Source organism: Pempheris klunzingeri, chromosome 5 (genome assembly GCF_042242105.1).
Source record: "Pempheris klunzingeri isolate RE-2024b chromosome 5, fPemKlu1.hap1, whole genome shotgun sequence".
NCBI lineage: Eukaryota > Metazoa > Chordata > Actinopteri > Acropomatiformes > Pempheridae > Pempheris > Pempheris klunzingeri.
In genome coordinates, this window is record NC_092016.1 from 21,122,625 (window position 1) to 21,147,500 (window position 24,876).

Below are 24,876 nucleotides of genomic sequence, written 5' to 3' on the forward strand. Positions count from 1 at the left end.
TGGGAGAATCCTTAAGCACATGTGATGTGGGTCAAAAGATCGCAAACATGTTACAAACATACAGACAGAAGTGCTGAATGGGCTGTTTCAGCCCAGCAGGGTAATCCGTCTCATTTGGATGCAGAGGTCGATAGTGAGGTTAGAAAATATTCATGATGAAATTACATTACTTTCTAAAAGGAGCCATTTAGTATCGTGAAGTATTTTCCAACAATGGTGCTGTTTTTGGTGGCTCATATTATATTATGACATTAGGGGGTATGCTGGGACTTCGCCATAGATCTTAGTTTAGTGAACTGACGTTCCTAACTCATTCATCAGTCATCCCAGAGACCTAATGTGGTGTTATTGCGTATTTAATCTTGGCGTGATATTCACTCTGAGTTGAATGGGTGCTCACAGGAAGTGCAAGCCCAGATGTACACCCTGAGGACACTTTATGTGAAATGGGGCATATTACCGAGAAGGTCTTGCCATTCAAACAGTAAATCAACCACACTGCAGCATCTTTAAGTTCCTTGCTGCATTACTTGATGACTAAAGTACATTTAGAGGTTATTCCTTACGGATGTATGTCTAGTATGTGTTAAATATGTGCAGGCTTGGCTGAATTTTGTGCGTTTCAGTATAAAAGCTACTGTAACGGTACTGAGTGAAAAGTAATCCACATGCTTCCTGTGAAAAGGATCATCTCTCAAGGGAAAAACATGTACATCACCTTCATGAATCAAGGTCCTTCTCATCTCCTCTTTTTTCCTCTTATGGTATTCTTATACTTTGGGGAATCAACAAAAAACAAATATAATGTAGCAACTGGGAAGGAACAATGGCAAAAAAAGATTATAATAAATAACAGTGGGAATAGTAAGCTAGAGTGGGAGAAGAGGATACGTGGGTAATGTTTCTGCAAAAGACAAACTGTAAACTGTAGCCATGACCAAGCCTCAGGCCTTGGGACTGCTGGGTCTGCCAGGCTGTCCACCACTTTGGCCCCAGACTGAAATATTTCAACAACAACTGGGTGGATTGCCAAGAATTTTGTGCAGATATTCATGATTTGTAATAACTTTAGTTTATCTCTTTAGTTTTCATTTAGATTCATTAACAGTTAATTTGTTGGGAAAAACTAACGACATTTAGGAGCTGCAGATGTACACAGGGTTTAGCGCAGGTTAGAAATTGCAAACAAGCTAACTACAATTAGCATGGTAAACATTATATACATATGTTCATCTTCAGTTTTAGGAAATTGTGATGGCCACACACACACACACACACACACACACACACACACACACACACACACACACACACACACACACACACACACACACACACACACACACACACACACACACACACACACACACACACACACACACACACACACACACACACACACACACGATGCATGGTTTTTACACTGATGACAGACAAGAGACATAATGAGGAAATAATGGTCATAATTACTGAGAGGTTCTGTGCCATTAGGAGGGTAATTGATCTCACAGTTCTCTACCTGAGAAGCTAATCAGTGTATACACTGACCTTTGCACACTCTGACATGATCTTAACAAGCAAAAGCATTTATAATGCAAGCTAAGATTTTTGTTGGCCTCCCTCCTTCACCCTCGAGTATCTCTTTGCATTCAAGGTGACCTTGAATTTAACCTGGGTACAGTTTAATTATCTTAAAATGTGGCATGTAATAATACTTCCTTGGAGAGGATGTGTAGATTCTTTGAAAGGGCAGATACTTAATTGATTTACAATAACATCATCACGGTCTTTTTCTTTTTTTTCACTTACCTGTCTGCCATTAGTGTACTTTAAACGTGATGTCTGACCTTTTTTTTTTAGATTAAATCAGTGTGTTGCTGTTCATCACCGGTAACACAGGTACCCTTATCAAAGAAATAATCATGTTAAATGATTGCTTAAGTCTTTAGGTTTATCTAAACCTTGACTAGTTTTTTATGTACCATCTAATGACTGTAATTTAGCAGTTTTAGTAGTTTGTTCAGGAGAATATAAAATTACTTGCACTCCCTGAACATTTAGGTCAGTGAGTACTTTCCATGTGGTGTTAATGATCTCAGCTGAAGTCCTGTGGGAGTGTGCCACTGTATGCCAGTGTGAGAGTGCAGTGACTTGATTTGACCTCAAAGCGTGCTGTACCTCATGCCTTTGGTGGAGTGGTTGTGGAAGTTTTGCAGCAGCTGCGGCAGGCCCAGCATGGCCTCAAACATCACGGCCAGGGAGCCCAGTGTCTCCACAAACACAGCAGAGTCCAGTAGCAGCAGGGTGATGACCGCACACAGCACGGTGAAGCCAAAGCAGAAGAGCAGGTAGTCCTCGAACACGCTCCACTTCCAGAAGTAGCGAAAGTCCAAGTCTGGACAGTGGAGAGAATAAAGTAGATACAGAGAAATAATTTTAACTTACACTCAATACTTGTCATCTGTATTTTTTCCAGCCTGGAAAAACTAAACTGAATAAATGTCAGGTAGAGAAGAGGGGAAACAGGATGGGAAGCGAAGATTGAAGGAAAGTGTGGGTGGATTTAAAGGAAAGAAAGCAGTCAGAAGAGCCTGAAGAGATGATCGAATAAAGATGCAGACCAAGTGAAGTGTGTGTGTGTGTGTGTATGCATGAGTGTGTGTGCAGTGCCGAAGGGTGAAAGGGTGCTTACAGTACGTGAAAATGGAAACAGAAGAGCAATGGTGACAGGCAAGGATTGAAATCAGCGAGGGAAACAGATGGGAGGAGGAGAGAGCAGGAAGAGGAGTGTTTCATTAATGGATGCATAGAAATTCTGCAAAGACAGCACTCCTAAATCGATACTGTGCACATGCATAAACGAATGGAACAAAGATAAATGAGATACTCGAAAGCTTTTACATTTCTATTACTTTGGAATAACTTGGCCTTTGGTGAGGCCAGGCTATACATTTAGAGGGTTTATTACCTTTGCTATGTATATTTCCACTGACACAACTCTATTCATCATGTGTGGCTTTCATAATCCACTGATAAATACACAGACTGCTGCTGGTTAAAGCTGTTGTTTGTTCTCTAAAAACAGGGACTCAATTTGGCCAGCACCAGCGTCTGAGTACAAAAGTCAGAGATTTTAATCGGACTTGACTGAACATTTTAAATGTCACGGTGGAGCAGTAACCTAAAACAACGTCTCTGCTATTGGCTCAGAGGTCACAGTTTGGACGCTGCCAAGATACCACGGAAAGCTTGTGAGGGGAAACACTAGACCTACTGCATCTGCACTCTGGTGACCATCAGCTATCTCCTCATCATGGACCTTAATGTGAGGAGATCAACGATCTCTCATTGCTTATGTATGACCATAGAGTGGTGGAAAACCAGCTGACATCAGCTAAAGGGAATTGATGGCTAAATAAGAATATGTTAGTGTGGTGACTCAAGTGTGACACTGCACACTGCGAAGCACCTGACTTCAATATGTGCCACCTTTACCTTTCACACTGACTGAACAGGCTGCACCCACATGAGCAGGAATGTGTGTGTATGTGTGTGTGTGTGTGTGTGTGTGTGTGTGTGTGTGTGGGGGGGGGGGGGGGGGGGGGGGGGGGGGGGTGTTTGCTACGTCTGCTATGTCTGCTATGTCTGCATGTCCTTTCTGCATAGATGGGACAAGTCGTTTCAGGGATGCAACAAATTCTTACTCTCTACTAATCTATGTCTATTAAACAGCTATCATAGCCGTTTAATCTATAGAATGGACCATGTACCCGACACATACAATGTGTTTGCAACTTCCCCTGTTCAATTCCAGGCTGAGGACCTTTGCTGTGTGTCATGCCTCTTGCTCCCTTCCCACATTTCCTGCCCTGCATCCACTGTCAATTATCTAACGAAGGCAGAAAAACAAAAGCAAAAAGTCAGAAGATAGTGAAAAATGCAATTTCCCAGAGCCCAAGGTGATTCTGCAAATCACATTTGCAGACCAACCAAACAGCCCAGAACTCATTTAAAAGCAGCCAATTACATTGAAAAGGTGAAACTACAGAATGTTTTGCATTTTACATCAACAATTAATCAATTGTGATTTAAATATGTCTATAAGTCATCGTTCCAGCACCAGTTTGATTGGGATTTGGATTGGGAAGTTAGATTAAACAATGAATAGATAAGTTGATTGATAATGAATCAGAGACAATTCTGACAGCCTACTGAGTCTTTGCCGTGTACAGTCTTTTAAATGTGTGCATCTGCTTGCTTTTCTATGAGTTTCATTGAATACCTTTTTTGACTCTTCATGACAAAGAGATGAACAATTCTAAAACATCACTCTCAGCTGTGATTTTCTAACTGCTGCATTAATGAAAGGAAAAAATGAATCAATAAATTAACCAATAACAAAAATAATTGTTATAGCACCCATGCTGTGCACCTAAATAAAGGTAATAAAATTAGGTGGATTAGGACAGCTGTCATTGTTCAAAGTTGCATACAAGCTTTCAATAACATCTCAAGTTTCCATCCGGTGAGGTGAAAATTGTTCTTTTGAGGAGACTCAAACTGCTATGGCTGGCCAATGAGTGACAGCGGATGCTGAAAACACAGTATGTATCCCTCCCTATTCCTTAAGTGCTTCTCTGTCTGAGCAGTGCCTTGTCATTAATATCGCCGCACTTACTGTACATATATGGTCACACAACGTGCGCACACACACACACACCACTCCAGTGAGCTGCATCTGCTGTTGCATCCTGGGACAGACAGAGTGAGACATCTTGCAGTGAGTGCAGCGTGGCATGTTTGTGGCAAACTGTGAACGTGATTAATGGCTTTATTACCGAGAGCCACAAAACACACGCCGCTCCCAGCTGACAAAAGACGCGCGAGCTGGAAGAAGAGAGCGAAACAACACAATGCGGCACACACACGTGCTTCTCACACAGCTCCCTCTCACATTGACAAATAGCAACTCTCAGGGTATGACTTATGTCTGTTCTCACAAACTCCGACAGTGACAGAAGCCAAAGAGCCCGAAACAGAGAGGCTGGCACAGTTCAGCTCTTACTCACAAGTCTCTCTCTGCTCCTGATGCCCCTGTGCTTCAACACGACATCAAACCTGAGTCACTGCAGCCACTGGCGGCTGGCAGGGGGAGACTGGAGAGTCAGGAGAGGCTTAGAGGCTGCCCTTTATCAGCAACATAAAAGCCCTTTCATTTCCGTTTGAATGAGGCCAAGGTGGTGAAGTACAAACATGCTGACAGCTGCAACAATGAGTAGTGGTATTTCAAAACTGCTGTCAACTTTTCAGCACATAAAGCCTCCTGCTGAGCCTCTCACATTTTCACCCCCCGGTTTTTAATTCAGCGTCACCTCCCTCTCTCCCCGCTTATCGGCACCGCGCACACACACTCACACTAACTCAAGACACCGAAAAAAAACTCTCAGCTCTCTTGTCCTCTTACACAGCAACCCCATCTATTTTCATGCATAAAGCATACACACCCACTTCCCCTCATCTTATCCACGCTTCCCCTCTCTCTCTCTATCCCATTTCATCGCTCACTTATACAGCCTTGTATGTTTACCTGCATAATCAAATTGCCCGGAAGAGTGTAATGAAGAGAAAGCCATGCATCATTCATGGAGTCATCTCTTTTATTTGTCCTCCTCTCATATCATGCATCATCTCCGGCTTCCTTTTCCTGACCAGCTCCCTTCTTTCCTCTCACTGTTTCAACTCTTTTTTTCACCCATTATGCAAGCTAAAAAAAGAAGTGTCTTCACTTCTCAAACACACACACACACACACACACACACACACACACACACACACACTTTTCCTTTGTGGTTGACGCTCTGTCACCCCAGGACAGGACAGGTAGCAGTGCCTTTTCCGAACACCATCCTCCTGTCTAGTGTGTGTCGAGGCCAGGGCCACACTTCAAAGACCCCAGAGGCTCCGGAGTGCCAGGAGGAGGCGAGATGCTCTTTCTTCACACAGACTCTTTGTTTACACAAAGCCCGTTCAAGATCAAACAATTCAATTACTAAAAACGAGTGAGGAAACAGCCCCGAGGAAGTCAATACCGGTGTATGAAGTTACTCTGGGAAGATGTGAAGTTGCTCAGGCAGGGTAAGTCAATCAATTTGTGTAAGTGTGTGTCTGTTCAGGTGTTAAGTCGGGAGCTGGTGTGTCTGAGGTGTAGCATCGTCACGACTTTGTTGCAGTGATGTGAGACCTCAACAGCACAATCACACGAGCTGCACAGAGGAGGGAGAGGATGATTAGAGAGGGGAGCAGGGATGGAGGGTGAGTGATTTACCAAAAGAGAGGGAGAGTAGCCTTGAGTCAGTCAGGTAGAAATATATGGAGGCCACTCGCAGTATCTCCCATCAGGCCGAGCAGGGAGAGTACAGTTCAGAGCTGCGAATAGAGACTCTGAGACAGAGACATGGATGGACACTGACAGCTACAGAGCTTTAAGATATGCTGACTCAGCACGACGGTGTGCGAGCAGAACAGCTCAGCTCCGTGGAGTCTGCTCTGTGTATTTCAAGATGTGTGAAAGTTGCTGTTAGTCGTCTTTTGTAGGCCGGTTCTCGGCTCGCCGGTCTTCTTTTAGGACGTGTGGAATGTAATTGACTTTATGGACTTTTTTAGGTTAAAAAAAAACGATTTTCCTTTTTAGTCTTCCCACAGATCAAACTGAGAAGTAAAGCATAATCTGGAAACTGGTCAAGGGTGATCTGTCTATTTCAGCTCACGAACACAACTCCACAGAGTACTGAGACTGACACCCCAGAAGAATCCTCTAATACCTTCTTGACAGGCTTTAATAGGGACACGAAGTACGCTCTGCAGTCATTTGGACGGACAGAAATTCACTGAACCATTCTGAACTCTCTCCAGCGGCCAGAGAGAAACCAAAAAAAGGCTTGTTTCTGCAGCAGAAATGTAACCTCATCCACCAGCAGAACAGGTCTGAGTGAAGACAGATAGGAAAGGGTCCACTGCTCTCTGTGTCTCCCTCGTTCTCTGTCAGCTCTCTGAATAATACAAAAAGCTCCAAGAATAATGTCCACTCATTAAGTTACAGTGGGAATGTAACACACAGAAGCACACACAGGAACAAATTGCCCTCCCAGGTGGATTTGAACTAGTTCATATTTAACTTGTGAGCCGAGGAACTTCATTACACAGCCGCCTTCTCTGGTGAAACATTCGGTTCATTTACTAACACAAATATGAGCAACACTGACTGAGCATTACAGCCATTTCTCCCTGGGATTTCTTAAATTACAGAACACTCTAACTAAGTGTTTATAAAATTCATCCAGACACAAAACAATCCACGTACTGACCAGTCAACACAAACCTCATTTAAGTAAGAAAATCAAAGGGAAATTAACAAAGAAGCACTGATGACAAGAACCATCTAGTCCTGATTCCAGAAAAGCCAATGATTTTTTTTTGCAGTTGCCTCCCCTTCACATCTTTCCTTCCATTTCATTCTCGCTCCCTCCTGCTAGACTGTTTAGACGCTTCCCAGTGGAGAGTAGTTTTAAGAGGGGAAGTTAAGCAGTGTCAGACTGGACCAACACCGGCACTGTGTGGAGAACAGACAGCTCGGATCCAGCCATGCGTTACAAGGGTTATTTGTGGTAACAAGGACTGCTATTTCAGCCCAAATTCACACATGCCTGGCTGTAACCTTTCAAGTCACATTCCTGAGAGCTGTGAGCTCGGTCACCAGCTACTGTGTGTCTTCGATCATACATAAAGGGAACATCTGACCTCTTCAGCTGCCAAAACAAAAAGTAAACATGTTATCATTTAGAGTAGTCGACTAGTAAGTAAAACAAAGTAATTAATGGCTCACTTACTGGAGAACATAAGCACAATATGGCTAAAAGTGTGGGAGGCAGTGATAAGCAATGAAAAGTGCAATAAAAAATGAACAAGACGATGCAGTCAAGGTCATTTTCACTGGGGAGAGCAGGATTAAGATAATACTTCCACAATGTCGCTGTGTAAAGCTGATCCTTCTTCTGCACTTTGCTGAGAAATGAAAATTCCTGATCTCATCACACACACACACACACACACAGGGGAATCACAATGTCCAGTACAATTACTTTAATTTCCAATAGCTTCTGTGTGTATGTTTGCCACAGGAGAATGGGGCCTTTTGTAGCACCTCATTATGCATTTGCGTTTTGATTTATTTCTGCTGTGTTATCTTTTCAGCTTACATGTTTAATCCAGGTTTGGATGTGTTGCTTCACTGCCCACTTTGCCGAAAGTAGACCCCCAATATTTTTGTCTTTTATGTGCAGTAAATTACCAAAATAAATTAAGTTGTAACAGAGAACCACAACTGTTTCTTTAATCCCTAACAGCACTGCAGTGGTCTCTCTAAGCCTTTGTTGTTAAAACAAAAACACCTGTCTGCATTGTCTAATCTAATCTATCTATTCACAGGGACGACGGCACACCGTTTATTGCTTCATCTATATTAGAATATATATATATATACATACACACACTGTATTTACCATATAGCTACTATGTTTTACTCAAATTGTCATCTATGATTATGTTTATTTGATCTTGTTTATCTATTTAGTAAGATACACTTATTACCTCTTGTTTATTCTATTTAGACCGCTAATTAAGAAAAAAAAATCAATGAAGAAACAAAGATGAAATCATAAAACTATGATCTGAGAGAGAGAGAAGAGCCTTTTATTTATAGTCTGCAGCAAATAATCTTTGTCAAGAACCTCTTTCCTCTGATTTTCTGCCGCAGCAGCACTTCTGAAGGAGGAGGAGGTATGACCTTGCTGGTGAACCATGGCTGTGTTTTTCCATGACTGATTGCTTCCTCACTGTGTGTTTGTGTGTGTGGTCTTTTTTTGAGCCTCTTGACCCAGGCGAGGCTTAACTAATGAGCTCTATTGGCATTAAAGACCCACAACAACAATTGTGGGATTGCTTGACCTCTGTTGCACACGAATGGTTTCCACATCCGTGCCCGTTTCATAAAAGAATAACTGTGGGATGCTAAAGAGCTCCATATCCTAGTGAGAATATCCGCTCCCTCACTGACAGGGACTGAACAACCAATCACATTGGGCACATGACTTCTCTGTGTGACACTCCTGTTAATGGATAGAGACGGACAGAAAACGCCAATTCAAACATTTTTTGTGAATGTCTGTTGGTGAAGACACTGAGCTTCAGGACAGAAAGATTGATGGACCCACTCCTGTCAGTCAGTCACCAACACACCACATTACCAAAAAAAAAAGGCTCCTGTCCAATCAGGTACAGCTGACCAGTCTGCCATGACTGGGCTATATGTAATGTATGTATGTATGTATGCATGTAATGTAATGTAATGTAATGTATGTATGTATGTATGTATGTATGTATGTATGTAATGTATGCATGTATGTACATGACTGGGCTATATGTAATGTATGTATGTATGTATGTATGTATGTATGTATGTATGTATGTAATGTAATGTATGTAATGTAATGTAATGTATGTAATGTATGTAATGTATGTATGTATGTATGCATGTAATGTAATGTAATGTAATGTATGTATGTATGTATGTATGTATGTATGTAATGTAATGTATGTAATGTAATGTAATGTATGTAATGTATGTAATGTATGTATGTATGTACATACAGTGGGCTTTTTGTTTGTGTGTGAGGAGTTATTGCATTGAGCATCAGTTCATTATTTTATAGATTTGTTGGATATATTTTCCATACATGATATACAGTGTACAGATAAATAGCTCATAGATAGAATACTTTATCAGTCCCACTGGGAAATTGCAGCACTGCAGCAGTCAAGTAGCACATAAAAGATAAATAATAAAACCATAAATTAAACTAAAAACGAGGACCATACTCTAAATGTATAAAATGCTAATATTCTGTGCATGGTTAGTGTAAGTCTACCAGGCACCACATATTGGAACTGAAAAATGGCATATTGATATTGGAAAAAATATTCTTAACATCAATAACATGATAACAATTTGTACTAGGTCGCCCTGCTCTAGGCTGATGTAAATGTGATCACAAATGATTTTTTTTTAGTCTCTCTGTCTACCATACTCTTCTGAATGTCTTCATAGGTTCAGTTAGAACCAGTCAGAAATAGACCAGAGGATAATTAAACCCAACCATTACTTTGCAGACGCAAATAGCCAACAAATAGAAACACTGAAAGCGGCATGATGCTCCACCATCTGTTCTAAGTGACTATGAACAGAGAGGACCAGAGAAGACCTCCACTCTCTACCTCTTTTTGCTGTTCTCCTAATAACTCTCTTTTCATATTCACCCTGTCAGTCGCCGCACCTCCTCCCTCTCTCCTCTCTGTACTCTCCTCCTCCTGCCTCTATCCAGCACTGTAAGTTCCTTTAAGCAGAGAAAATAAAAAGAAGATAAAAAAACCCTTCATTGGCATTGCCCTTCACTTGTCCTGATATCATCCGTATAAGCCTCTGTATCTTGCCTCGCATGCCAGCTAAATCCGTAAATGTCTCAAATCTTCTTTTAAAGATCACACAAGATCAGGTGTCTGCAGGTGGTTTGGCCTTAAGAAGCTTCAGCATTTTTCTTTTTGAAGTTTGTTGCTTATTTCGGATTTGCTGTCTACAGCAAAATAAAAGTTTGCATTGTTTCAAAGAAAGTGCTGCTCTTTCTTTTCATGTGTTTTTTCAAAGTTCATCCGGTGTGATGAGTGAGCAGATATGTTTTCTTTTTGTGGCTGTTAGATGATGAGCTGTTATCGGCTAATCCCAAACACTGAGACTATTTTCATCTGCCATAGCAGACAGCTCACAATACTAGGGAGTTTCCCCCAAATCATTCATTTTGAACTACCTTTTATTAATAATTTTCTGCTCAGGAACTTTAAAATCAGAGTTGGTTGCTGATGCTGCCAGATTCAGGTTGTTGTACTCAGGTCAGCAGGCGTCACGCCACATTTTCATATTCTCATACTGTAGCAGCCATGTCTGGTAGGAGAAAAATAATGTGTTTGTGAACATTAAACCACGTAAACCTGTTCTAGTAGGACTACAAATACAGTAAAGTTAAAATGACTTTTATTTTAATGAATGCAAATGACGTTTGATTACAGCATTATAATCTAATAGTAACAGAGCCACAATCTATAAAAAGTCAAACATGTCTATCTGTACATGACTCTTATGACAATTTGTAAATTGAAATCCTACCCAAGTACAAAAATAAAAGGTGAACGCAACTAGTTTTTTTTAGATCACGTGTATGTACACATCTGTTTTTAAGTAACTCTACTTAAGCGTGAGTTTTGTGGCTCCTTTGTTAGTAGCAGGAATAAAAGGGTTGTGACAGGCTGAAGTGCTGTTCTAGTGGACCGTGGAGCTGTGTGTCTTATGAGCGATAACTGGACAGAGTGGTGAAACCAAAGTGCAGAGACGTGGTGACCTTGGTGCTGAGGATGGTGGAGAGTAGTGGATGGAATCGAGGAGGTGAAGCATCACTAGAGAACTCACGCTGGGAGAGCGTGATGGAGACAGACACTACAACATCAAATTAACTACACTTGGGTTCTCTTGTTCTTGACTCGTTCTCTTAAGTACCTCATGATGAACATAGAGTGCATCGACGCTGTTTCTCTTTCCCTCCTTGCTCCCTTCTTGTTTTAGAGACAAAGTTAAGCCCGGCTGTGTGTGAAGGTGATCCGGTCCGATAATAATCAGCTTTTGACCAGATGGAAGTCAGGGGGTCCCGATAAGGACAGCACAGCACAGGGGACCAAGCCAGTCCAAACTATTATTAGGGTCTGCAAGGGCAGACATGTTATCAATGGGGGGCTTTCTTCCTATAGAGATAAGCAGGTGTAAATAAAAGATAATGCAATTGGAAAGTAAGTCGAAGGGGGGCAGCAGGACTATTATTAGCTGAAGAATTACACCGTCCATGTCAATAGCTTTCCAGATCAAACTATTTGACCTTCATGGCAGAAAAGAGGCGTTCACATTTAACATACATTTTCTTTGTGTGGTTTTAAGGTCTGAATGTGTACATGGTTTACACAGTTTAATGTGCAACCAACACTGACAACAGGATGGAGTACTTGAAACGCACGTCTGATATACGCAGCATTATTGCAGTTTATTAGAAGCATCACAAGGTAGTGACTGTGCAGGACTGTAAACATTTTCACATTTCCTAGTGCTATGGATATGAAGGACATAATGCTGGATGAGTGTGTTCGTAAATACGATCCAACATGTATAAATGACAAAGCACTCAACACACATGGGAGACAGTGCTTAACTGCGGATGACAGATAGCACAAAAACACTGAGGAAAACTTAACTTGATCAAGTTTAAATTTGGATAAATCATTTATGAATAAACATGAGGTGTGTGTTACTGTACTACAGGCCTCCACATGTCCTGCTTAGTCATGGTGCTGGGAAGGGACTCCGACTCTGAATGTCTGACAGGGAAAACTGTAATGTGAATTACAAATGCATGTTATCATGTGATATATAGGGCGAACAAATAAATTTAATTGATAAAATTAGTACAATACTTAAACTCAGATAAAAGCTGCTATTTTTTCCACAGTGTATCAGATTCAGCCAACTGTATTATTTTCTCCCACATATTCATCTTTAGATTTTATAAAGCAATTTTCACATACTTAAGAGGATTTTTGCCACATTTTATGTGGATGTCCAATAAGTGTTGATGGAAAATGTAGTCAGCTGAAGCAATAAATACCTCAGTATGAGCTTCTAATGAGAGCTCTGCTCTCTCAAGCTCAAAGGCTGCTCAAAAACGGCAAAAACAAGACTCAACAAAAAAAACAGCCCATGCTGAAACTCATCGCAGCAGGGCAGGCTGATTAGGAAAATGGAAAATCTAGCATAGACAGCAAAGACAAACCTAAGCTAGAAATTAGGGCTGTTGCAATTTAACAACATGATTATCAGAGTGAGGCCAGAACCAGATGAAACAGAAAATATTTAAGAGGTGCCTTATTCATCAAAATTATATTATCATGTGTATTTTTAACATAGTATTTCATTTTTTGAATATTGTTACAGCCAATACCGGTTTATCACAACACCCCTACTGCTACACCGCCTAAAGCTCCTACCGTACGCATTTACACAGACAACAGCTAGCATATAGAGCTGAAGGCTACAAGACATCATATGATAAGCTAGTGATTAGCACTGAACAAGCTCTCAAACTGCTCAACAAATGAATGACAGTCAATGTAACTAGTCACTAGATGTAAACAACAGGAAATGCACAGTAACTGTAGCTAGCAGGTTGCAGTAACAAATCTCACATACTATTGTGTGTTATGTGTCATGTAAACAGGCAGAGGACAACAACTAACTCAAAATACACTCCTGGCTAAATATCAACACACACACTAAAAGTAATGTTCATTGGAGGTCACCATGGTCCAAAGTAAGGTTTGGTACAATGTCCTACCATCTGCTCATTTCACTAACTGCTGTGTTTGGAGGCCGTTAGCAAAGGCACCACCAGCTGTTTGCTGGTTGCTCTCTGCAGGTCAGGTTCTGGAGGGTCCCCCCACCCAACGTTGGAAAGTGCCTCCTCATCCATAGCATCCGCTGCACTTGGGATGGCATTTTTGCTGTTGGAAAAGTAGCTAGTTTGCAACACAACCGAAGAGGACAAAGAAGTTTTGTTACTGGCTACACAGACTAGACATCCAAGGTGAAATAGCCTGTAGTGCTTCCAGGTCACCAACTACATCATATGATGGTGCAGGTGACCTGGAAGCAGGTGAACTCTGCTCTCCTGGTGAACATCAAAAAACACTGGAGGTATTCATTTTTTCAACTGACAGCATTTACCAACAACACTGATTGGACATCCACATAAAAAGTGGCCAAATTTCCCTTTAATAACATTCAGATGACTGCAACTGACATTCCCACAGTAATGAGAGCAGTGACAACAGAGAGTGTGGTGCAATAATGGAAATTGGTGAGTGATCTCAAGAAACAGAGAAATTTACATTTTTCTGCAAGAAACAGAGGATATCTGTATCAATTGTGGTCTAGTCTCCCTCAGGACACACACACACACACACACACACACACACACACACACACACACACACACACACACACACACACACACACACACACACACACACACACACACACACACACACACACACACACACACACACACACACACACACACACACACACACACACACACACACAGCCACAAATGCTTCTTCATCTTCTTCCTCAGGGTACAATTACCTCATCGCCCAGCCTGAGCCGACAGTAATTAGCACAGCAGTGCCTAATTAAAAGTCATTATTTAGATAGAATGTCCATTGACCTTCCTCACTACGCAACTGGCTACTTTCCTTTGTTCCCTTCTCTTCTCCTTGTATGTGTGTGTGTGTGTGTGTGTGTAGTTACCACCCTAAAATAATGTCCACTGCAGTGTATTGGGACGGTTTATCCCTTTTGCTTTTTATGCAACTACAATACTGGGTGAGTGGCAAAGCCAGGCCAGGGCTAGCAAGGATAAATATTTAACCATTAATATGCAAAGGGATGAATAATGAACAATGTGACATCTTCAGCATGAAAATGCGTTTTCAGTCTTTTAGCATTCGAATGTTGGTTTCAAATTTTTTTTGCCATCTCAACACAGTGGAGACAGAGCAAGAAAAAGAAAGATAAGATATTCCTTTATTAGTCCCATGGCGGGGAAATTCACAGAGTTACAGCAGCAAGTGCGTAAAAGTAAAAGAACAGCAGAAATAGAACTTCAATAAAACAATAAATAATAAACTAGTGGACGGAGATATACACCTAAAAAACTATGTACAATTTAAACAAGATGAAGCAACAGAAGCCATAACAAACATAAAGACTATCAAAAAGAAAATGCAAATTAGCTGCTCCAATTGGGATTATTTACAATTTATTTGACTGTTAATTTGAATATGTAAAATAAAGGCAAATTCTTAATAAATGTTTTTTTTAAACTACTGTATGAATAGTAGTAAGTACAAGCGACCGCCTGTGAGTCTGCTGGTGATACAAACACTAACACACATGCTGGTGCTTTACTTACTTGCTCATGTAAATTCCACATTCTGCCTCTGTTAACTTTAAATAAGACACATTAAATCAAAGATTAAAGCACAATTTGCTCCTTTGTGTGCACCAAACACTTTTTGTCTTCATTAGCAGAACAAACAATAATTAGCAATAGCCTTTATGTGAACGCATCACTTTAAATGAGAAAGAACAGTAAGCTTACAGCTTAATTGTCAACATACGCTTTGATTGACATAAGTTGACAATCTAAATAATATCACTTACCAAATATACAAGAAAACCACCCCATAACAAAATCAAGTTTGGTGTCAACACTGTCACAAGTGCATCTATATAATGGACTGGGCCTGACTGGGCCTATTCATAACCAACCTAACATCCTTTAGCCCCTTTCGGTGCTTGTTTGTACAACATAATGCAGATGGAACTAAATCTGAGCAGGCATGTTCTTGCTAGGAGGTTGCATCAGAGGCAGAGTAATAAGAATGACAAAGAAAGAGAGGGTGGAGAGGAGAGAGAGATGGCTGGCCGTAGAGATGTTTCTCTGAGGAACCTCTCTGCGAGAGGGACAGAGAAATGTTCCCTGTAAGAGTTGATGGGACTCGGTTAAGGAAGATTATAAAAACAGACATCCTGGCGGGACTTCATGCCAACTTGCTATTAGATGACTGTTGCCCTGCTGCTCCTAAATGTGCAACCACACCAAGCAGTCCTGTCCACATCAAATATGCTTGATATTTGCAAAACCTTGCTGATGGTGGCCATTAAAGATGTATGCTACCATTACTTAACCTGAGTGCGTCTGCTACCCGAGTGTTACTGAGAGTTGTGCTCCTTGCAGTGTGCTTCCATGTGACATGAGCTTGTCCACCAATGTGCCCGCTGTTCCAGTGTCAGGGTGTTAATTACATTGGGGAAATGGGACATGTTTTCCAATGCTGCTCCAGTGTGAGACATGAATGGAGTCATTTGTGGCAAACCTTGGTTACTCAGAGTAGACTGTTTTAAAGTTTTTAAAGTAAGTAATGTAAAAGTTGATGTTCTGATTGTTATTGATCATATCAGGTACAACAGCATCTTATAGAGATTGCAGATTTTTACTTATTTAACTTCCAATATGAAATTTTAAATTTCGAGTAATGAAGTATGAGATGATCATGGCCCACTTCAGCTTGAATCTGTTGGCCTTCATAGCTTGAAAGGAGTTTACAAGAAATTCTACTATAGTTATTGCAAATTTTTTCTTTATGGATACAAGATGGAATTGATTGATTATTATTCAAGAGTTGTTATTCTGATAATCTGAGCTGCTTGTTGAATGCCCCACTTTGGTAAAACTGCTGGAACAGCAAATATTGCTAAATTACACACACGAAACAGCCTGCAAAAGACACATACTGTCAACAAGCTCTTTCTTTTCTGATATCCTGGTTTCTCGGTAACATGGGTATTTTTCTAGCCAGTTTTGGATGTTTGTCATCGTCTGATTTAAAGGTGTGTGTGTGTCTGTCTGTCTGTCTGTGTATGTGTATGTGTATGTGTGTGTGTGTGTTTGAGGGCAGTCCTGCAGGTACTGATGTTCTCAGGAAGCACAGTACGACATGTTGGAGAGGAGTCAGAGATTTCTGTGCAAGTGGTGTCTCATGGATGGCACAGTGCCCTCGGCGCAGCATCACCTCTCCAATTAGGGCAGCGGCAAAGCAGGCACCCTGCTACATCCACTACTATACACACAGCTGTGACTTCCTGTTCCTCTACAAAGTGAATCATCCAAGAAATTTTGTAAAGTTTAGAGTCTGAAAACTTTCTATGAGAGGTTGTGTTTTTATTTTTTACCCAGTGTCTCGCAAACTCATGAATGACTCATGAACTTAGAGATGCTAGGGGGGGTTAACTGGCACAAGCAGATTTAATCATGCCACTAAGTCTCCAAACAACCTACATAGTGTACATCTGGCCAGTTATTCACTGAAATATAGAAAATACACCAGTTAAGAATCATAATTTAGAAATAGTTGTAGTGTGCATGTTTTCTTTATGGCTGAGGCATTTGTGCGCGAGGCAGAAAGTTTTCTCTTAATGAGCGAGCCAAAGGGTTTTTAAAGTGTGACTCTATCACATTCCCTCTGATCGGGCTTAATAAGAGCACAACACACTGGGCAACGAAGCCGTGAGAGAGTGAAGGAGGAAAGGTTGAGGCCCATCTCATTTCAGTTTGACTCAATGAGGGAATAATGAGCTTAAACCCCACAGGGACCTGTGTTTATCATGCTAGTTCCCTGGCATTGTGGAGTCAAGGACTAATGTCCATTTACCCTCCAAGAATCTTATGAGTCACTGGACAATTTCACCCACTTTGTATGCATCGCTGGAGAAACTTTATAGAGATTCCTGGTATAATGATGCCACAACAATTTTAGCTTGGTAAGCATCTAAAAACTACAACTTCCACAGTGTAGAGGAGGTATAGCATGTCCATAATCAGCAGTTTTGTTGTACACTACCTCGCACATTTAAGCCCAAGTCACCACTTGCCTTTGAAGTGTGAATCCTTTTGGTTTCAACAGCTGGCCTGACAGACACGCTTCCTCACTGGAGGTTAGCATGCAGTGATGAGGAAGAAAGCAAACAATTCAAGAGAGGATAGGAAATAATATTGCAAAAATAGGAGGAAGAGAGAGGGATGGAGAGGGTTTAAAAGTGATAGAAGTAGAAATAGATAGCGAAGGAGAAGGCTACATGAAAGAGTGAGAAAATCACTAAGTAGCTAGGAGCTAAGGGATCTTTTCTGCCAGTGTGAGAGTTTTCCCCTGCTGCAGAGTGGCACAGGGCACTACCACTGTCCTGCCAAGGAAACCACAGCAAAATGGTTGTATAACTTCCTCAATAGGGGTAATACACTTTGGGAATTTGCATTCAATAAGGCTTTAATATGGCACTCTGTGGCTTTAATAATCAAGCAAGCCAGACCACAGTGCAAGTGATCAGGCTGTGGTTTGCTTCCACAGTGTACCAGCTGCTAGCAAAACCAAAGAGGTCATCGATTGTGAGGAGTAAAGTGGAACGAGAATAATGAATCAGAACAAAGTGACAATGATTTCATTTGAACCTCCGTATGTGGGAAACATGCTGACTAAGCAGCGGTTTGGTTATTTAAAAGCAGCAAGGACGAAAAAAATAAAATTGCAAATTACACCTTCAGCTAGGCCAAACCAGGACAATAAGCTAATCTCCCCCATCCCAGTGAATTCACAGACTGATGAAATGACAGGCTCATGCAGGTGTCGTTAAAACCACCGTGTCCAACGTGAGAATATACAGTAGTCAGCAATACAGGAGCTTGACCTCAATAACAGTTATTCGTGTTCTTACTTTCAGCTGCTAGGAGGAGTTTAGCAAACACTATAGCGGAGAGAGAGCCAAAAACATGTTATTTCAGCTCTGTGGAGGTGTGGGGTTTGTGCATTGCATTCTGCTCCTCTGCTCTTTCTAATCACACGTAGAGCTGATCTTTATCAATAACCTCATGCATTTATAATGTAAAGCACCCCACCACACCTCTCTCTGTGTCTATGCCTGTCTGAGATTTCCTTTGCTCTCCGTCTGACAAATATATGGAATAAGTTTGTAATTTAAAAAACACCATCACAAACAGCAGTGATCCCTGTTTCTAATAAATTTAGTGGATTTGCTTTTGAAATTTCAGCATGTGGGGGAGGAATGGGTGGAATTGAAACTCCAGGAGAGCAGCAGGGACATCTATGGAAGTCTCCAATAGTCCGCACAGGGCTGCTTGTGATCTCCACATAGCGAGCGACTCTGCAGCTCCAACCCACTACCAGTAGCTCTGTCGCCGGCTTGTCATCTGCAGTGTTACTTCTGTGTACTGATGTGGTTCCCATTGTATACCTGGCTTCTACCGTGGTTAGCTTGCACGTGCATTACAGCCTCCTTAGTGGGGAGGGGCTTTGGAGGCAGAACTGAAGCACAGCGGAGAGGGAGAGGGACCTGAAGCTGTACTCTTTCAAAGTCCACTCTCTTCCCAATGTTCCCCACTGCTGCTTTAATGTTACTTATCATATAGCTAAACCAGACTATTGCGATATTTAGTCTATTAATGATTCTACAGAAATTTTCTCAGTTTTGTACGTAGCAATCATTTGAGTAATATATTATTGCTGTCTGCTTTTTTAAAATAGTTTAATATTTAATGTTTTGGGGATTTGGACTGTTGGTTGAACCCAATAAACTATTTGATGGCATCACCCTGGGCTCTAAAACTCACAATGTATTTATTTATTTTTATTTTTTTTACTATTTTCTAACCTTTAATAGACAACATGATTAACTGAAAATAACAATAATCTATGTAGGTTCCAGGTCATGCTTGCATATTCAAATGTTCAAACTGAACATTGAACATTGAACAAACTGCTAGATGTTTTTATTTGTAGCAAATTAAAATGTTGTTTCTTTCATCAGTATCAGGACACTTTTCCAATAGAGCATTATTTGTACAAGTAGTGATGAATGTTGACAAAAACCATATAGAAAATGTGTCATGATAATATTTTGTCATAGTAAGCCTATAGTCTGCCACACCCAACAAGCTGAGGATGGTCTTTCTCTGACTTCACAGGCACTCAGGAGGAACTGACTTCACGTTCAGTTAACAGACATCTGGCCGGCCAGATATGGATGTTTTTATTGACACATCAGATACACACACACACACACACGCAAAACAGATGCACAAGATGCCCTGAAACTCCCTCCCTCACGCACACTCAAATATAGTCTACACACATAGCAGATGGGTACATATACACCAACACCTAGTCTCCTCTCTCTCTCTCTCTCTCTCTCTCTCTCTCGCACACACACACACACACACACCTGTCGGGTTATATGGCGGAGATGGATGGTGATAGATGGTGTCTGTTTGTCAGGTCCTCTCTCTAGTGCTAGTCTAATGAGGTGACACACAGTCCTGACTGACACAACCAGTTCGGCAGGGTCATAGACAAGTTCATGAATGACCAGCCCACATCCATAAATAACCACAAGGTATCAGGGCAGACCCTCAGAGAGAGCCTGAGAATTTTTCTCAATAATACATTTTCCATGAGAGAGCCAAGAGCAAGTTTCAATTCTGTTTGTTCTGACCTTTTCTTGACCAGCTGGGTCAATTAAGAGCACGATCAGTTTCACGCTTAATGAGAGATGTTTGATGAAAGGAGTGTCCACTAAATCACTTTCTAAAATGAGCAAAGGATATTCGGGCTAACGTATCCCTCTATGAAACTGGAGGAAAAGGAGACTCTGGGTGAACGTCCTTTTAAATTGGATCTCAACCATCAACCACTGAATTTACAAGTCACTAAAGGACCCGAGGACACAAGAGTTTCACATGCTTTACAAGTAGACTTTCAACCTTACAGTTTGTCATATTCTTTAACCCATACCATTCTTTCTTCATTGTTTCTTTGTCTGATCAATGTTTTTCAGAGTGAAGCTGGGTGTGGTGCGAGTTGTCTCGCCCTATCAGGTACAACAAAGCCACCAGTAGAGTGGAAAGAGTGGAGGGAGAGAGTGAAAACGTGTGTGGGTGTACACATGTAACAAGAACCTTGTTGACACTTTCATGAAAGCTTTACTTTTTAGTAAAAACTCATTTATGATAAAAAGTCCTCTGACCAGTGTTTATGCGCTGGTGAGAAGGTTGGTCATTTAAGAGTGGGCGGCAAAAGCTCATTGAAATTCATTCACAGAATGCATAAGTTATATGGTCAAGAAGAAATCTGACCTTCACAACATGCATTAAGACAACATGAATTTGTTCTCCTTAAGAGTAGCCTGGTACAAAGCACAATGCTAACTAATGACACTACTACCCACCAACATGCCACCACTTCTACTGTCAAATGTATCAAACACTCAAGACACAAACTGCAAAACAATGGCCAGGAAAAACTGCTGCCTATAAATGGTAATTATAAGAATTATCTTTGGTTTAGGGAAATGTTTTCACGTTGTGGCTTTTCTGTGAAAACTTACAAGCAAAAAAATTATCTCCACAAACACTCCCTCTGAGGCATGTTATTTATTTATTTTTCCACACTTTTTAAATATTCTGCCCAAGTAATCCAGTATGCTCAACTGCTAATAAGGCACCTCTCACCTACCTGACTTCATTTGACTTGCTAATTAAACTTTGCTGTTATCAGGGGTTTAATTAAAAGACACTTGACGTTGAAAGTAAGCAGAACACTTTTGCGTGCTGCAGGATATGTAAATGCTGTTTGTTGGGTTGCACAGTGTCTTTTTGTCAGTGTGAGAGTGTGTGTGTTTGTTACGCCTGATTCATCCCACTGCAGATAAAGGTGAGTAGCAGAGTCGCCATACTCTGCACTGCATCATCAGCTAATTACCTTACTGTGACAGTATACTATAAACCAGTGCAACACATACATATGTATGAGTGAAAGACTCACCATTCTTCCAGACATTTAGGCACTCACAGACAAGGCTCCCATGTTTTAGTCCAGATTTCTTTCTTCAAATGCTCTCAAAGGTCACACATTAATCTAAGGAACACCTTCACCTTCAAAGTGTTATACTGACTCAGGGTCACACCTCACTAGTACTGTGCATGGGTGTTATATGGACAGCAGTGTGCTGAACCCAAGAAGAAGCCTCAAGACTGAGAAGTTAAAGGTTCATGCGTGGGTGCAGCCTGGTGAAATATGTGAGCTGGAAGTGAAAAAGCAAAATATTCAGCTTTCCCTCACCATCAAACTATCTTCAAGATAGGAGCACTAAGCCTCCAGCAGTAGTTATGTGTCTATTGATTCAGTCATACATTTAAGAAGTGTACTCCACATGAAAATAAATTGGTCCTCAATGAATTTTCAGCTGTACAGCAGCCTTAAAGACTGGTGGTTAGTTAACACTTCTCAGTGCAGAAGAGCAGAGAACTGTGGCTGTATAGAACAGCTATGGTCTGAATTTATGAGGCAATAAGTTGCTGGAAAATAGCTTAGGTGATCACTTTTTCTTGCCTGGGTGTATAAAAGTAGAATGGGAGTTCTTTTCCCCAACATTACAATGAATTAGTTGCCGACTGAGCATACATTTCCTACCGTGTCCAATGTGTGCTCTGTCTCACCTCTCCTGAAGAGGTCATCTCCAACAAATTGAAATTGCTTTCACCACTTGAGTGCTAACTGTTTTAAGGATGACCACAGGGTCAACGCCAACTATCAAGAGCCCCATCTCTTCCTCTGTTTATGGTCTGGTAAGCCCTGGCCGGCTTCCGCAAACAGGATGTTCAATTTTGTAGCTCTTTGCTAGGTGATTCACCAAGTGGTGACATAAGCAAGACCTAAGAGCCTTGGGTGGCTAAATGTGAAAAACAAAAATTCAAAGACTATGAAATGCTTCCTTGGGAGCAGTGTTCGGGTTGTGCTTTACCCAAAGCAACCAGTAGAGGACGATGCTGTTCTACTCTTTATTGGATTTAAATGAACGAACTGGTTGCTCAAAACATGTCAAGTACATTTTTTCTACTGATCACAAATCAACTCAAATCAACTAAATTCTATTCTTTTTTTGACACTTCAATAATTCATAAAACAGATGTCAGCAATAAGAAATTCCCCATTTGCTCTGTTTCCTCCGTCCTTGCACTTTCTACTTTAACTTGTTCAAAGTTACTTCCCACTTTCATTGCACCAAGCCTGACACTTTGCCTGAGGTCACATTTGCCTTTGAACATATTCTCTCCCCTTGCCCCCCTATCAGGCTCCAAATCCCTATATCAGAAGGCCAGGACTGTTAATGTGGCACCCTGGGGCAGCCACTGGAAGTCACTGCAAAGTCATAACTCTGAGTCAGCTCAGTGTAGAGACCATTCCAAATATTCTGCGGATCAAGCACACAGGCTCCAATTTTAGTCTACAAGTCACAAAACTTGTGATTAAATTTGGTTAATGAACCAAAAACCATACTCTTAGAGATAATAACACATATAGCCAATTCACTTATTCATTTTCAACATACTGTCACTATTAAAGGGATACTTTCAACCAGCTTTGTATCATTAAAATAGGTAGTAAACGCTAGTGAACAAGGTTTACTTCTCTCCATGGGTTCATTTACCAGCACAAGTCCACAGATGATGTGTTTCTAGGGCCGAAGTCAGCTGGGATTGGCTCCAAGTCCCCAGCGACCCTGACGGATAAGCGGTATAGACAATGGATGGATGGATGGAGGAGGAAGAGGTAAAGGTAAGACTAAAGCACCAGCCAACTACCACAGTGCATTCTGGTTGTTGTAGACTTCTACCTTTTGCGAACAAGTTTCAAAAATATGCGTACATTTCTTATGCATAGACAGCCCCGGACTATGAAAAGACCATCTTTCGAGCTGTGAAAATTTCTTTAAAGCAACATCTTTACTTTAAAACAGTGGCTTGAAAATCATTTTGATGGTACACTAACTTCTACTGGGGAGAATGGCGCCTTTAATCCCCAAGCCGCACCCCATACTTTAGTAATGTAATTTGGGTTGAGCGCAGTGGTGTACTGGCCATCTGGCATGATGATAAATCCTGATGCGCAGCATCGGTGGGCCGCAGTGGATCGTCAAAAAAAATCTATAAAGTTTTTACCAGCCATCTCTTTACTGGCCCTCTCTGCGAGCCTGTCATTGGGCGTGTGTAAGAGGATGCAAGTCCCGACCTGTGCAAAAGGCACATTGTCTCACTTCTAAGTCCCACTGTAAACATCTACATTCTTGTTTTCATTTTACATTCATGGAGTTCTAGCTCTATAGGTGGTTAACACTGCAATGGGCTTTGTAACAATGCTGACAAAGATCATAGCTTCTATTTCTGCTGACCTTTCATTCTGTAGCAACAGCACCACCACCAGATTCAGGCAGCATTGGGAGCTAATTTAGAGCATACCAACATGCACATACACAAGGGAAAAAAACACTGAATTCACCTAGTGCATGCCTGCTCATGGTAATGAAGGTGACCTGGCTAGAAAATTCAATTCTGGCCTAATTATGTTGATTGTTAGCCTCTACTTAAATGGACAGATACTGACAGTATCAGTGTGCTCATGTGGGTCGGTGCTTGTTCTTTGGGTAGAATGGCTTTGCATTATTTACAATATTAGACCACTTCAATGTAAACATCACCCACAATGCATGGTACACATATGTGATTTTAAAGGTACATGGTATGTGAGATGAATTCACACGGACACGTTTGTTCAACCTGCTGAATCCTGGTCTGACATCGGACTGTGGCGCTGTTCATGTGTGAGTCAGAATGCAATGCATGCACAAGAGGAGACCTGAAACTCATGATGTCATCATTACTTCTCGCATTGCTGACATGGAAACAGATAAATGAGTAAAACAGCATAGCAAAGCACAAGTTGATGCAACACATTTCTATGCAAAGGTGTTTGTGGAAGGGAGCGCTCCTTGTTTGCTTCTTTGTGGACTACTCTTACAGTCTTGCTAATATGGCTCCACCCGTTATCATATAGCTCTACATGATTGTGTTTTTATATTGCGGGATTATGACGTCTTATTGAGTATGGAGTGTGTTTCAACTATATAGTACGTGGATTTTGTGTATGTGAAAAAATCCTGGATGTGCACTATACCAGCAAGAATTTCTAAGTATGGACGCACTC

At 41.2% G+C, this 24,876-nt stretch overlaps 1 protein-coding gene across 1 annotated transcript in view; it reads right to left on the reverse strand.

Annotated features, from left to right (window-relative positions):
- The window catches only part of LOC139201084 (solute carrier family 66 member 2), a 51,322-nt gene that overhangs the window by 10,839 nt on the left and 15,607 nt on the right, over nt 1-24,876 (reverse strand). The window contains exon 4 of the mRNA XM_070830307.1: nt 2,179-2,395. Within this exon, the coding sequence (XP_070686408.1) occupies nt 2,179-2,395 (217 nt within the window). The remainder of the gene's footprint in view (nt 1-2,178; nt 2,396-24,876) is intronic.